Source organism: Giraffa tippelskirchi, chromosome 7, assembly GCF_054371585.1.
Source record: "Giraffa tippelskirchi isolate mGirTip1 chromosome 7, T2T-mGirTip1v1.2.pri, whole genome shotgun sequence".
NCBI classification, from domain to species: Eukaryota; Metazoa; Chordata; class Mammalia; order Artiodactyla; family Giraffidae; genus Giraffa; species Giraffa tippelskirchi.
Window position 1 is genome coordinate 41,900,111 of NC_137281.1, and position 15,801 is coordinate 41,915,911.

At 51.8% G+C, this 15,801-nt stretch overlaps 1 protein-coding gene and 1 long non-coding RNA gene across 3 annotated transcripts in view; one reads left to right on the forward strand and one right to left on the reverse strand.

Moving 5' to 3' along the window:
• Positions 1 to 6,579: 6,579 nt before the first annotated feature.
• Positions 6,580 to 15,801, reverse strand: part of NKD1 (NKD inhibitor of Wnt signaling pathway 1) — an 88,045-nt gene continuing 78,823 nt past the window's right edge. For both annotated transcript variants that reach the window (XM_081511394.1, XM_081511395.1), the window contains 4 exons: positions 10,846 to 10,993; positions 10,255 to 10,339; positions 8,939 to 9,066; positions 6,580 to 8,133 (listed from right to left, as the gene is read on the reverse strand). In XM_081511394.1, the coding sequence (XP_081367520.1) occupies positions 7,541 to 8,133; positions 8,939 to 9,066; positions 10,255 to 10,339; positions 10,846 to 10,993 (954 nt within the window). In that variant the 3' untranslated portion in view covers positions 6,580 to 7,540. The remainder of the gene's footprint in view (positions 8,134 to 8,938; positions 9,067 to 10,254; positions 10,340 to 10,845; positions 10,994 to 15,801) is intronic.
• Positions 10,206 to 14,410, forward strand: LOC145514182 (uncharacterized). Its single transcript, XR_014059899.1, has 2 exons — positions 10,206 to 10,364; positions 13,153 to 14,410. It is a non-coding gene; the product is annotated as an uncharacterized LOC145514182 (long non-coding RNA).

The following is a 15,801-nucleotide window of genomic DNA, read 5'->3' on the forward strand; positions in this document are numbered from 1 at the left end:
CTGAGGGCCTGCCCTGTGCCCAACTATGAGCTGAATGCTTCAGGTCCATCAGATCATTTAATCTGATTCTCACCACAGCCCAGTGAGCTGGGTACCCTGATTAGCCTCGTGCTACAGACAACAAAGGGCTTCCCTGGTGGTTCAGTCAGTAAAGAATCTGCCTGCAATGCTGGAGACCCGGGTTCAATCTCCGGGTCAGGAAGATCCCCTGGAGGAGAGAATGGCTACTCACTCCAGTATTCTTGCCTGGAAAATCCTATCAACAGAGGAGCCTGGCGGGCTATACAACCATGGGTTCACAGAGCTGGACATGACTGAGTGACAAACACTTTCCCTTTCACAGAGAAGGAAACTGAGGCACAGAGAGGCTGTGCCACTTGTCCAAGGTGGCACAGCTAGGAAGTAGCAGGACCAGGACTCAGTTCTGGTCTGCCTGACTCCAGTGTCCATACTCTCCACCCTGGGCTGTCCTGCCCATCTGAGCCAAGGCCCCAAGCCTGCGTTCTGTGGTCTGGCTACTAAACTCAGTCACCTCAACTCCACCCACCGAGTGAAAGCAGGCCTGGTAGAGGTACGATACGGCACCTATATGCTTGGGAACCAAGCCCCGGTCTGCAGCGTGGCAAAGCAGCACAGCTAGATGGTTACATGGAGTCTCCCCTTCCCCAAGGCTGGCTTTGACCACCTGCACAAGTGCCTCTCCAGGGAGCCAGGGCCTCAAAGCACAGCAGGAAGACTGGGAAGGGCCCACGGGCATCTCCCTAAAGAGCCAAGGGAGGAAGGGGAACATGGGATCCCTACACCGGGGCTTACTGTGGACACACCCTCATTGGAGCACACTCCCTGACTCCCGCCAAATCTGGTTGTTTGGTGCCTAAAGTTTTATGAAGGAGAGGGTGGTAGGTTATTGAAGGCCTGAGTGGCAAAGCAGATAGGAAAGGAACTCAACTCACACCTATGGGAGAGTTATTAAATTCTCCATTTGTGTCCTCTGGCAAGGACATGGCCACTTGTTCCAACATCGTGAGGCTTTTTGGAGGTTCTGGGTGAGGCAGGTGTGTGGGGTGCTCTCTCTGTCTCCCTTATATCTCAGGGCACACACTCCTTAAGGCTGGGCCACTGGGGTTCCACCCTGCTTGTGCCAAGGCCCTGGGCTCCTCACACTGTTGTCTGCAGGCCCAGCTGCCACGTCATGTCCTGGGGTGGGTGCTTGTTAAAAGCACCAATCCCCACTCCCAGCCCCAGGCACACGGAATCACAGTCTCAGGGGGTGGGCCTGAGTCTCTGCATTTAACACACTCCCTGTTAGAGAGAGAGATTTTTATGGCCCCTGAAGTTAGGTATGGCTCTCAAAGGAAGTCACCTGGGTTCTCAGCCTGTCTGCCCGGGAACTTGGAACACCTTGGTACCCAGGCCAAGGAATCTACACCATCAGAGGTGGGGCCCGGACACCGGAGTTTCAGAATCTCCCCAGGTGATTCTGAAGGACTCACAGGATGAGAATTTCTGGTTGTGAGCGTTCCGTCCCTGCCTGTCCCCAGCCCCCACCCACAGGCTGGTCTAGGCCAAAGTCAAGTCTGGAGGGTCTCCTGTCGAGGTAGAGACCCTCTTGTCTCCACCGGGCAGGTGAACTGGATGCACCACAATGCTCCTACTTTATGGAGAGAAAATGGAAGGGAGAAGAAAGCCCTGGGGTGGTCGGGGGGGAGATGGGGAGTCTAGGCAGGCCTCTGCCATTTCCTCCCCCTCTGAGGTCACCTTCTGCTACTAGGAGATGGACCTCACTCCCATTCCCTCTGCTCACACTAAAGCAAAGTGGGGGTACACAAAGCCCTTGGCAGGGACATACATTAATCAGAATCATTCAAGGGCATGAGCCCCACAGGAGAGGGGTCAGGTTCAAAGGTCTGCTGCTTTGCAAGAAGGTGACAGGACCAAGAATAAGATCAGAGCCCCAAACAAGGGACGTGATGGTAGGAAGTGATAAAGCTTCAACGGTTGGAGAAGGGTGCCCTTATACAGCATCTGAGAGTCAATACACAGCTTTTGAAATAATATAATGCAATAATGGAACACTTGCATGTGTGTTAGTCGCTCAGTCGTGTCCGACTCTTTGTGACCCCATGGAGCGTAGCCTGCCAGGATCCTCTGTCCATAAAATTTTCTAGGCAAGAATACTGGAATGGGTTGCCATTCCCTTCTCCAGAGGATATTCCCAACCCAGGGATCGAACCTGGGTCTCCTGTACTGCAAGCAGATTCTTTATTGTCTGAGCCTGCTGGGAAGCTAATACACAGCTTTTAGGAGTCAATAAAGCGTTTGTCTGAACCACCTATATTGGTTCTGCAAAACACAGCCACGTGCACACGGGGAGAAGGGGTGATATTGGGGCTGGTCCCATGCCTGGGGGAGCAAAGGCAGGAGCTGGGAGGGTGGGTATTGGGGCTGATTTGGACAAAGGGCAAGGCTGCCTTGGGGTCCTTGGGGCCTGCAGCCCCTAGTTTGTGCTGGTGAATTCCTGTCTTCCATGAGGAGGTGAGGGTGGTGGGGGTGGGGTGCCACAGCCCGCTGGTACAGAGCACAGCTCAGGGGTCCCCTTTCATTCCCAAGAGCGCTGACAGGCCTCACAGAAGCTGATTATTAGTGCAGGCAGCCTTCCCCTCCTCCTGCGACCTCCAAGGTTGCCTTCCCTCTGGCCCTGTAATGATTTGACATCTGAACGCTGAGGAAAAGGTGGGACGGGAATGGGGGTGGGGGAGAGTCAAAGCAACTGCTCCTGGCTGTTTCCTTTGCCAGAGAGTGTAATTGGCACTGCTGGGTGTGAAGTGCATGGGCCCCTCCCTTCCCTGCCCATCCCCCCACCCTGGGCTCCCCGAACCCCGTGCTCCCTGGGTGACTAGAGCCTCAGCTTAGTTGGCTGCCTGAACCAGACATCCTTGGTGTCAGGGACAGATCAGCAAAACCGGGCATCCTAGAGACCAAGCACCTGCAGCTTTGCACATGTGTACAGGCAGCCGGCAGACCCTTAAGTCAGGTCTCTAGATCCCAGGGAAGGTCCGGCGCTCAAAGCTCAGGGCCTGGGGAGCTAGAGAAGCTCTTCTGCAGTGGGTGTCAGATTTGCCTGCAGGACAAAACTCACCCCGACCAGCCTGCAGGAAAACGCTCACAACCTCGCCAAGAAGCATGGTTGACCGTGTGTCCATCCTTTCGTTCCTTCTTTCCCTTCTCTCCTTCCCTCTCTTTCCTCCCTCTCTCTTCTCCCTTTAGCTGCCAATGACTGGGTACCACTTCTTTTAGAGCTCGTTCACAATCGATCAACATCGAATCGCACAGGCTCTTGAACTCAACAGATCCGCACTGGTACTCCAGGTGCCAGGGCTCCAGCTGGTGGGCACCAGACAAGCCAGGTTTACAAGGATGTGCCATGGCCTAGGATGAGACCCACCTGTCTGCAGGAGGGGAAGGGCAAGCCTTGGGGGAGATGACAGTGCCTCAGAGCAAGAGTGGGCTTGAGCAGCTGTTGGAGAGGAGGGGGCAGAACTGTGTGATGGACGTGGGGAGCTCTCCAAATACATTAGGTCACAGAGGAAAAGGCCCTAAGTATGAATACTATGCTACTCCTTGGGTAAAAATAAAAGGGTGTGGTGGGAAGAGGATTAAGTGGTAACTGTAGTGTTTTCTTTCTTAAAAATAGATCTGAAACAAATATTTCAAAATGTCAGCATTTGTAAAATCTGGGTAGTGAGCCTCACAGTTACTGTTAGACAGTTTTCTGTTTCAGTGTCTGTTAAAAATATTTTTTAAAATAGCAAGACGGGAGGGTAGGGGAGAGATGAATAAGCAGAACATGGAGCATTCTAAGGGTAGTGAAAATACTCTGTACAATATTACAGTGATGGAAACACATCATTAGGTGTGTGCATGCGTGCCAAGTTGCTTCAGTAGTGTCCGACTCTGTGTGACCCTTTGGACTGTAGCCCATCAGGCTCCTCTGTCCATGGGATTCTCTAGGCAGGAAACTGGAATGGTTGCCATGCACCCCTCCAGGGGATCTTCCCAACCCAGGGATCGAACCTGCATCTCTTAGTCTCTGGCACTGGCAGGCAAGTTCTTTACCACTAGTGCCACCTGGGAAGCCCACACATCATTATACATTTGTCCAAACCCATTGAATGCACACCACCAAGAGTGAGCCCCAACAAAGACTGTGGATTATGATGTGTCAATATATGTTCATCTGTGGTAAAAAAAAAAAAAAAAGTACCATCTGTTGAGTGATGTTGACAATGGGGAAGGCGATGCATGAGGCAAAGAAAGGGTATCTAGGAAGTCTCAGAACCTTCCTCTCAATTATGTTGTAAATCTAAAACGGCTCAGAAAAAATAGTCTTAAAAAAAAATAACAGAATTTAAATGGGGAGATATCTCATTTAAATGTATTTATTTTTATAAAAACTGTCAGTGACACTTTCATAGTGTTCCTGTGGGCCAGGCGCTGTTTTAAATCGATGAATTCTCGCAACAAATCGGTGGGGTAGGTCTCTTATGATCCCCCTTCATAAATGGGAAGCTGAGGCTTGAGAAACACACAGAGCTACTAAGGGAGGGAGTCAGGATTTGAACCCAGGCAGCTGGGCACCAACATCTGCGCTCACACCACCACGTCACACTCAGAAGGCACCAGGAAGCTGGGAGCAGGCAAGTCAGAGGGCTGTGTACTTCTTTGTGTACACCGTTGTGTACTGTTTGAATATTCTACATGAGCACGTTACTGTTTGTTTTTTTTTTTAAGTTAGGTAAATTCCAAGTACCAAGAAATAATAGATCCCTGACAGCTGTGGGGCTGGGGGAGATGGCATGGACCTCCTCTCAGAGGCTGAGGAAACACTCTAAGGCCACCAGGCCACAGAGGCTCCCTGCGTGGACCCAGTGCCTGGCTCGTTTCCATGGCTGCAGCAATTCAGGGCCTGGGGTGCGAGCTTCTCTGCTCAGTATTCCTCTTCTTCCTTCTGCTGGCACAGACCCCACCCCCTCTCCACAGGTTAGACATATGACTCCAGGTGGGCCACAGTGATTGGTCCAGGGATGGGTACTGGATCCAAACCCAGCCAATCAGAATCCTTCCCTGGGCTTGTCCTAGTGGAAAATCCTTTTTCATTGGGTTGTGCTGCCCAGAGGGCCAACAGCACCCACGCTGTGGCAAAGCATGTCAGTAGAAGTATACATCCAGAAAGGGAGCAAGAAGAACCAGGGAGTCTCAGCTGCATTCATAGCCTGTCATCTCAAAGCCAGCTCCCTCCCTGCCTTCTCTGGTTTGGTTATTCCTATGAGTTGGTTCCTGCCTGACAGCAGCCCACAGCCCCAAACACGAGAAGCCCAGATCCACTGGTTAAGGGGTCCTGAGAAAGACTAGAATCCCACCTCTGCCACTTGCTGTGTGTTCTCAAGAGAGTTACTCAACCTCTCTGAGCCTGTTGTACTCCCTGAGCTTCTTCTGGCCGCTCAACACTCAACGGTTGTCATAAGGATTAACTATACTAATCCAGTTCCAAGTATGCCAGTAAGTAATAAAATTAATACGGTGACAACAATTCCACACACTATCTTCAAAAATAACTCCTTACCAACCCCAGTAAACCAACACCAGAGGCTCTGGAAAAGGGGGTCCCAGCTGGGAGACCGAGTAGCAGAAAGGCAGGCAGCTGGAGCCACTTTTTCTTCCTGTGTCCCTCCAGATTCACCCTCCACTCTCCTCTTTCCTGGAAGAACGCCCGTGTGACCCCTATCAGTAACTCCCTTGCTCTCTGGTTCCTGGTGGCTTCAACCGAGGAGGCCTCAGCAGGACACAGGAAGACAGGAGAGAAAGGTCCAGAAGTCATTTCCCTGGAGGGTCTCCACAGGCTGGCTGCATCCTTCCAGAGAAGGCCACGGCTCCCTCAGGTGCCTCCACCCCTCCGTCTGCTGACGATGACCCCCCCACTCCTACGCTCTCCGCTCCAGGCGCAGGAGTGGCACCCAGAGTGCCAGCATAGGGTCGTTTGCTCTTTTAAGAGGCTTTGCCCACACTGTGTAGATATTTCCTTTATTTAGCTCACGTGCTCATGCTCAGTCGCTTCATTCATGTCTGACTCTTTGCGACCCTATAGACTATAGCCCGCCAGGATCCTCTGTCCTTGGGATTCTCCAGGCAAGAATACTGGAGTTGGTTGCCATGCCCTCCTGCAGATTAAGCTCACTCCATTATCCAATGAGAATATATGTGTCACCGATTTTCACAGGGTCCCTGACTAGTTGACAGGGGTCCTTTTCCTGGCCTCCCCAGGTCTCTATCAAAATTCTTTTCTACAGAGGACACTGCTTCAGGGTCCCAACTCTGGCCACTGTTCCCATTTCCCTCCACACTTCCGTAATCCCACAGTCCTCTCCAAAACCTATCAGATCCTAAACCTTGAGAAAGGACCCCCTGATGAGAGGCAAGTGGCATTTAATGAACAGCAGCCCCAAAGGGAGACAGACACAGGGTCCCTTCTGGACTTTGGATGTGTCTTAAGAAGCAAAGCACCGATTTCTGCACACCAGAAAAGGTACCTGAGAGTGTATATTTATAGAAAGATACATAGAAATGGACAGATGGCATCTATCTACAGATACAGGAAGTTCTGTTAGAGAATCACATAGGTAAGTATATATTTGCCAATGGCAGGACATGAGGTTTCCACATCTTCGTTCACAACCGACAACACACAATTGCCTGATCTTGGAAAACCACACTTGTTTATGTGGTTAGTTTCCTCTCCAGAGATTTCCAAAGTGAGAAGGCTGCTTTCAGGGGCAGTCTTTAAATATGTGTGTGTATCTTTCTAAAGAAGAGAGGAGGAGGAGAGAAAAAGGAGAAATGTATTTTCACGTTGCGCAAGGCAGGAAAGATGGGGCTGGTTTGGGGCAGGGGGTGTGATCCCACTGGAAAGGTGTCAAAGGTTAACTCCAGAAAGGACAGCTAAGGTTTCTAGGTTGGGACATCAAAACACAACAGCCAGGAAGGTCGCGCAGTCCGCCGAAATCCCTTGTAGCACATTACAATCAGTTAAGGGCAAAATAAAATCAGGATCATACTAAGAGGTAGCAGCTGTTTATCTTCTCGGAGATTTCGAGGGTCTCTGGAAGCCCGGCCCGGTAAGGGTGTTCTCCCGGGGTGGGGCTGGAGGTGGGGGGGTGGGGGAAGGGAAGGGAAGGGTGTGGGATGGCCCAGTGTGAACACTGGCAGCTCCGGGGCCCCAGGGAGCCTCTGCCACTACAGGCCACTTCCAAACCCACAGTCACTTCTTGGGTAAGTTATGCAGTCCCCACAACATATAAATAAAAGTTTAGTTCTGTGTTTCCATATATCTTCTACATGGAGGCTAGCTGAATATTAGTGGAGTAACAATAATTATTAATAAACAATAATCATCATAATAACAATAATTAATAGAATAATAATGCCTTGGGGGCCTGGAGGAGGGGGTCCTTCATATGGTGGGGGCGGGGCGGGGGGCGGGGCTCTATGTCTGGTAGAAGTGATGGTAATGGTGGTGGTGTTCGTGGTGGTGGTGATGTTCGTGTCTCTGGACCGCCTGGCCGGCCTGGCTCTCGTACACCACCACGGCGGGCAGCTCCCTCAGGTGGTCCCGCCCCACGACGGTGCCACCCACGGCCAGCGGCGCCTGCAGGCCCCGGCACCCTTGCTGGCTCTCCTTGGCGCGGTGCTTGTGCTTCCGGTGCCCGAGGGGCGCCAGGGTGGGGAGCAGGGCCGGGCTGGCGGCCAGGTGGGCCGAGGGGGCCACCGCAGGGACTGCGGGGCCCCCGGGGGGCTTGCTTCGCGCCCCTCTGGCCACGTGGCCCACACCCACGCTCTTGCCCTGGGCCTTGGGGGACCTCACAAAGTGCTTGCTCCCTTCCTGGGTGCCGCCCCGGAGCCGCTGCTGGACCTCCGAGGCCTTGGCGAAGGGGGCGTCAAGAAAGTGGAAGGAGCCGGGGTCCACGCCCGGGGGCTTGCGGTGTGGGACGTGGATGGCTTCCGGCTCGTGGGAGCGAGATCGAGTAGGGTTGGAGGCGCGAGGGGGCAGTTCTGACTTCTGGGCCACTGACGGGGAGCCTAGGAGTCAACGCAACAAATGTTTAGTGAGCACCTACTGTGTGCTGGTGTTGCAAGGCGCCCCAGACATCATCCGCACCCCCAGTTCTCCCATACGGAGAGAGGCAGCTGTTCCTTATCAGAGCTCCCCCCTCCCCGCCCACTGCCGGCTCCTCCCTGTCTTGGAGGAGAGTTTTCTAGGATGGAACTTTGCCATCTGCTAAGTGGGAAAAACTGTTTCTTTGTTAGGTCTTTAAAAATAATTAATTCTCCTTCTGAGAGCTTGAAAAGAGAGGAGACAGAGACACTGTTAACTGTCTAAGGCCACCGGGGCACAAAGAAAATCTATGAGCATGTTCCTTTACTTACAGAGGTAACCGAGAGCGGAATTAAACACAGGAGGAGGGGGAGAAGGGCGCTGAGGGGAGTGAAATTAAGTGGGCTGCGTCTTCATTTATCATAGCAAGAGCCAAGATGTCAAGGGCTCATAAAGACAGAGCGGTGTTTTGCTTAACCAAGCCCAGGGTCTTCACTGGAAGAGAGGGGAACTGGCTGGGGGTGGGTCAGGGTGCAGCACTGAACTGCTGTTTTCATTCAATTAGAAACCCTTGGATAATATTTGGTTTTGTTCAACTTTGTACATGTATTATTTTAATTTTTCAAAAGCTTTCAAGATGGTCTCCTCGAAGAAGACTCGAATCAGTCTAGTAAAAGCTACGCCTCCCCCTACTAGCCCAGGGGGCCAGTGAACACCTCCGCCCCACCCACCTGCCCGCCCGGCCACGCCTTTCCCTGGCCACCCTCTCAAGCGAAGGGGCTCCCTTACCAGGCCCAAACTGGGATGTGTAGTTTTCTATCCCGGCGAGATCTAAGTAGTGGTTTCTCCTCTCAATGTTCTCATCCACGCAATGGTGGTAGCAGCCGGACTGCTCCAGATGGCTGTCACCCTGGAACCTTTCGGGGAAGGCAAGCAAGAGGGTGGGCCCTGGCCTTACAGTGGGAGAGGTCCCACAAAGCTCCTGGGAAGCCACCAGATAAGCACTTCTGGACCCTCTGTTAATTTCGGTCTGGGTCTTGGGAGCCGGGGAAGGAGTGACCACTTCAGTACTCTGGCCCTCCTTTCCCTCCCCTGCCTGGCCTCCCTGGGCCAAAGCAAAGGAGAGAGTAACTGGAGTTGAGGTCAGCAAACTCCATCACCTGCCCCAAATCCAGCATGGGCCTTCCCAGTGTGTGTGTGTAAGGTGTGTGTGTGTGTGTGTGTGGTAGGGGTGACGTTTTCCCCACTGCAGGATTCTGGGCTCCCTGCCCCTCCCCTTCAAGGGCCTCTATGATCTGCCCATGCTAGCTTGCCTCCTCCCTGCTCGCCTTAGGACAGCCCCCCACATCTGTAGCCAGCCTGGGCAGCCCTGATTTCTAGCCCTCTCTTCACACCATGCTGTGTCCCTGCTTGGACCTCACCTTCTCTTTTCCCCCTGTGCTACTATTTCTCAAATCGCAGTCATTTCCTTTCCACATACACAGTAGATACTAATACATCTTCATGCCTCCCATGTTACTGTTACATTATATTACTGTTGAACTCAGCACTTTTCTTTACTCAGTCTTTCTGTTTTCATCCCTCCCTCCCTTTACTTCCTTCCTTACAGTTAAAGAAAAACAACAGGTGAAAGCTAATTGCAGTCTTACAATCCTTTATCCACATTTCTGAAATCCAAAACGCCTGAAAACAAAGATTTTCCATAACTCGTTTGGCAGCCAAGCTTGCTCCAAACAGATGTGAAGGTAGCTAGTCTTTATCTCACTTAGCATGAATATTTATACATGTCCCTGCAGAAATATTTCTGTGCTAAATCCTGGGTTGCTGCTCAGACCTCAAACAGAAATACAGTGGGAGCACCTTTCTAAAACTCAACAAATGCCAAATTCCATAACAAATCTGGCCCACAGCATTTTGGATGAAGCAACGCAGACCTACATTTAGCTATTTTGGAAAACTGAACTTGATTTGTGAACCTGTCCTCTTAAGTCACACCCCCACCCCCACTTCCTGCCCCAGGAGGATGCAGACTGCAGCCTCCTGCTTGAAATCCCTTAGAAGCTGGTACACAGCTGGTACTCAACCTGTGCTTGGGACTGCCTTACCTGAGGAGGGCCCGCTGCTTCTTCTCCCAGCTTCGCAGCTCCTCGGCGGGCTTGGTCTCGGCTCTGGGCCTGGCACTCTGCAGGTCTGAGTCCCATCCAAAAACAGACAGGTGAGCAACTCGCTCCTGCGCCCACCCACCTCCCGGCCCTTCCTAGGTTGCCTAGCGCACAGTCTTTAAAAACTGGCCCACAGCAGCTTCACAATAGCTCTGCGGGGAGGGTTCTCTGAGCCAGAACTAAATAGAGGGGCCTTGCAGCTACGTGCCCAGCTTAACTCCTCCCCCAGACTCACCTCCTCCCAGACCCCTTAGCCACCTTCGAGGCTCCCCACACTCGCCCACTCTCCCTACGCCCAGGCCCACCTCCAGCGCCTTGCTCACCCAGGGCCTTCCATCTCTAGAACTCCTTCCCTATCCAAACCCTGGTCCTTCAAGGACCCGCTCAAACCCCACTTGTCCACAGAGCAGCTCGCAGGAAAAGCCCCAAGCTCCCCAACCCCCAACCCCCACACTCCTCCCACGTGGGCTCTGATCCTCCCTGAGAGCTGGGAGTGGACGGACCCCGCGGCCAGCATGGCCCGCCAGCCCTCACCCGGGTGATTGAGAACGATGCTCTTCTTGCTTTGGCTCCCATCGGGGGCCACCGTGAGCTTGACCCGCAGTGTCTTGCTCGACGTCGGGGAGTGGTTGACAGAGGAATCGACCACCTCGTAGATGGTGTGCAGCAGGCTGGTGATGTCCTGGATGGGGAGGGAAGCAGAGACCCACATGCATTTAAAACAGAGGGCTCGGAGGGCCAGTGGAGTCTGAAAGGCAGAAACCTCCCCAGTTCCCCCAAAGCCCAGCCTCAGGCAAAATCTAAGATGTCAGAGGCTGACCTGGACCAGAAGCAAGAGTGAGGGAGAGGGCGGGTGAATGACCTGAATGCACAGGAAGGGTGGTAGGCAGCGGGGCTCAGTGGCAGCTGGACCCACGGAGGCACTGAATGGAAGCCGCTTCAGAAAGCTCTTGCCTTGTGGGTGCTGAGTTGCCCCAGGAATTCTACATCCCCAGGACTTCCAGGGTGTCCTGCCAATGCTAAGCCATCTACCAGGCACAAGAGAAAGCTCTTCCACTGGGCACTATTTAACAGGTAAACTTAGAGGAGGGGCTCAGATGCTGTGGGCGTGAGCATCAGCAGCATCTGCTTCCTGTCTGATGAGCACCTTCTCAATGAAAAATGGAAAAGTGGATGCATCCCTAAAGGTAAACTCTTTTGTGAGAACTTGACCAAAACTCCTCTTCTCTCTAGACCTCAGTTACCCCCTCAGCAAGAACAGGGCTCTCCAACCCTTTGGGTTGGGGAATGGAGGGGGGACCAGGTCCCCCTCAGGAGGTCCCACCTGCCACATCTGCCTAAGGTCCTTGGTCTGAGGGGAGGCTTCATGCTTTAAATGATGTTGGAAACCTCTAGAAAAGGTATTTGCCCTCTATAGGCCAGGCTCACAGACTCTTCTGCCCAGAGACTCTTCACGAATACAGATGGACTCAGCCCTCTGTTGCCCCCTCACCCATAAGCCTTTAGGCAGAGGTGGCACCAAGCACTGCCATGGCTATGCAGTAGGTGGATAGATGACCAGAGGTGGTGGGACCAACCGGGTACTGTCCCCCACCCACAGAAGGTGGCAGCCACCCAGCTCAGCTGCTTGTAATGTGACAATGCTGGCTGAGGGTCCTTCCAGAGAAGCCAGAAATCCAGAATCTCCTGTTAAGTTTTCAGAATCTTTGATCCTGACAACTAATTTTTATTTTCAACTTGGTTTCCCTCTGCCCTCAGCCCCTGGCAACCCCCATTTTATTTCTGTCTCTATGAATCTGACTACTCTAGCTACCTCATGTAAGTGGACTCATGGAGTATTTGTCTTTTTGCGATTGGCTTCTTTCACTTAGCATAACGTCCTCAAGGTTCATCCGTGTTGTAGCATGGGTCAGAATTTCCTTCCTTTTTAAGGCTGAATAATATTCCATTGTATGGATATGTCACAGTTTGCCTATCCATTCATTCATCAATGGACACTGGAGTTTGCATCTACCTTTTGGCTATTGTGAATAATGCTGCCATGAACATGGATGTACAAGTATCTCTTAAAGAATCTGCTTTCATGTCTTTGGGGTAAATACCCAGAAGTGGAATTTCTGGGTTATATGGTAATTCTATGTTTAATTCTTTTGAGAAAACGGCGTACTATTTTCCATAGTGCTGAACCAATTTACAATCCCACCAACAGCGCACAGGGCTTCCCTTTTCTCCACATTCTCACCAACACTTGTTATTTTTTATCCTTTTGATAACAGCCATTCTGACTATGAGATAATATCTCATTGTGGTTTTGACTTGTATTTCCCTCATGATTAGTGATGTTGAATATCTTTTCATGCACTTATCAGCTATTTGTATATCTTGTTTGGAGAAATGTCTAGTTAGTCTCTGCCCATTTTTTAATCAAGTTGCTTGTTGAGTTGTAGGAGGTCTTTAATATATTCTGGATATTAGTTCCTTCTCAGACACTTGATTTCCCCTATTCTGTATGTTGCCTTTCATTCGGCTGATTGTGTCCTTTGATGCACAGAAGTGTTTAATTTTGATGTAGTCCAGTTCATCTATTTTTGCTTTTGTTATCTGTGCTGGGCTGGAACACCTGGGGGCTAGATTGGGGTTGTTGGGGGCTGCCAGTTTGAGACCTGGGCTCCAGCCTCTCACTTGCTGGCTCACTGGGGATCCCAGCAATTCTAGAAAGGCCCACAGAGGATCCCCTCTTCTTCTCTTTCCCTTGAGCTTCTCTGCACCACCACAATTGCCCACTCTCTCTCATCATCTTAGGAAGCCCATGAAGGTGGCATCATTATCTCTATTTTACAGATGAGGAAAGTGAGGTCCGTCCATCAACATCATTGCCTCAAGCATCACATACCAGACCTGGGGCCCTGGGATGCCATCCCCGAGGGTCCTAGATGATTCAAGATGTAGGAACAAGTGTGCTTTGGCAGTCCCAGCTGGAAAATCAGCCCTGTTGATTTACACAGAGTCCAGCACAGAGGAGTAGATGCCTGTGACTATTGTACAAATGAACACCTGAAGGATGAACAGAGACTTTCTTCTGAGTTGGGAAGCTGGCCCAGAATCCAGCTGTAGACTGTGGTTGCAGTGAGGTGAGAGCCTGAAGGCCCCAGCGCACAGGAACATGCATGCTAACGGCCAGAGAGCATGGAGGGAAGCAGTATTTATAGCCAGATTTGAGGAGTGGCTTTAGGGCTAAAAATAGATCGGGGGAAACACCACGCTGGGTCCTCCCTGGACTGGGAGCCAACCTCCTTGCTGCTTGGCAGGAGACAGACACCAGTGAAGGCTCTCTCTGCGACCAGGCTGGGGCACCCTCCTTGGAAATCTTCACATCCTTGCTATTCCTCACGTTCGCAGGGGGTGAAGGAAAGCAGAATGAAGAATGAGAAAGCAGTGTCTGCCTGCAAGGTTTCGTGAGGCCTCCGAGGTGGGGGGCAAACCCTTTTATGGTCAGCTCCTGAGACTCCCTCAGTCTCTTCTGAACCAGAAAGGAAGAGGGTGGCTACCAGGGGCCACTGCACATGTTAGGAGAGGCGAAAGGCCACCACACCCCTGAGAAGCCCAGTCTGGCCTCCCCTTGAATTGCCACCTCCGTGCATTTCTGTTACCCAGGCTTCAAGCCTGGGATGCGTTCTCCTATAAAGATAATAACTCCATTCTCAAACAGCCTGGCGGGCGGTTGAGGGGGGCGCGGAGGGAGAAACAGGGGCTTCTCAATCTGAAAAAACAATGACCCCGCACAGACAGCATGATAGCTGGAGGGCACTTGGTGTGTGTGTGTGGGGGGGTGGTCTTACCTAAATCATCCCCCATCTCCGCAGGGTCCCAAACCAGGAAAGATCTCTGCTGCTTCCCAAATACTCGGGTCTCTCTGGGGGCTTTGTCTGCTCAGAATCCATTCCCTTCCCCTAATAACAGACCCTTGATTTTATTTTGTGATCCAAATCCATTCCGTTTTTCATTCTATGTGACTCGCCTGTCAGCTTTCCCTTGACTCCAGAATGAGAGCATGTACTCAGAATCAGCCATTAAAAGCATCACAAACTTATGGCCAAAATGGTTCTGGACTAGTCATGTCACTCAATCAAAGCCGGTCACATTCAGTTGTGGAGCTCCACGTGACATTCTGAATTTGGGAAAGCTGCAAACAGGATGGGGTATAGATTGAAATTATCAGTCATTATCTTGCCAATGGGAGAGACTGTTGATAATGAAGAAACACAGAGGAAAGAACCGTGAAGAACAGCTAGTCCTGAAGACACTGAGCCTCTGGATCCAGCCATGCCTGAAGTCAGTGCCCGTGGACTGAATTTTCAGTTACATGAGCCAATATGGTCCTCTCTCTCTCTCCCTCTTTTTTTTTTTTTTTTAACTTACAGTAGTTTGTGCTGGGATTCTGTCACTGACACCCAAAGAATCCTGAATGATTGAAATTCACTCACAGCTTCTTCCTCCAATCTGTTCTAACATCCCCTACACCACAGCCTGAGGAAGAGGTGGCCTTTTTTCACCTGGGTCTCTCCTCTGGCAGCTTTTCCTACATTATCTACAGAGAAGAAAATACTGAGCCCTGAACCGGGACAGGAAGATAAGATAGCCAAGTTTCAGTTCTCCCTGGGAGCACCCTGAGGCCCTCACATGCTGGGCAAGAGGCGGGCGTGGAGCCAGCTATGCTCCTCTCAGGTCTCTGCGGATCTGTTACAGGCCACACACCTGGGCCTCCTGGGGAGGGCGTGGATATTAGAAACAGGACTGAAAAGGCAACAAGGAGGCAGAAAGGAGGATTTCAAGGCCCAGGCAAGAGGCAGCAATCATCAGTAGTAACTCAGACGAGATCACTCGCCAGCCTAAACAAGCCCTCCCCTGGCTTCCCTTAACACCTGAATCGAAGTCAGGTTGCCAGCTGCGGTCCTGCTGGCTCCTGGCTGCAGCTCTGTCTTTCCACATAAGCAGCCATCGCACCAGTCTCCTCTGGTTCCTTAAACACCCTGGCGCTCTCATTCTCCCCAGCCCGGGGCCCTCCCCCAGTTTGGCACCTGCAGGGCCCAGTGCCCGTGTCACCTCCTCCAGGAGGCTCCTCTGGTCACTCCAGCCCATCTCAGTCGTGTGCATGTGCTAAGTCGCTTCAGTTTTATCCAACTCTTTGAAACCCTATGCACTGTAGCCTTCCAGGCTCCTCTGTCCATGGGATTCTCCAGGCAAGAATACTGGAGTGGGTTGCCATGCCCTCCTCCAGGGGATCTTCCCGACTCAGGGATCAAACCCACGGCTCTCATGTCTCCTGCATTGGCAGACAGGTTCTTTACCACTAGTGCCACCTGGGAAGCCCATCTCAGTCACACCCCTCCGTTTATTTCTGAACAAATCACAGCTTACAATGATCCTACAACGGCTCAGGCTCTGCTTCTCTCAGCAGACTGTGAGCGCTCCATGGCTAGGAATTACATC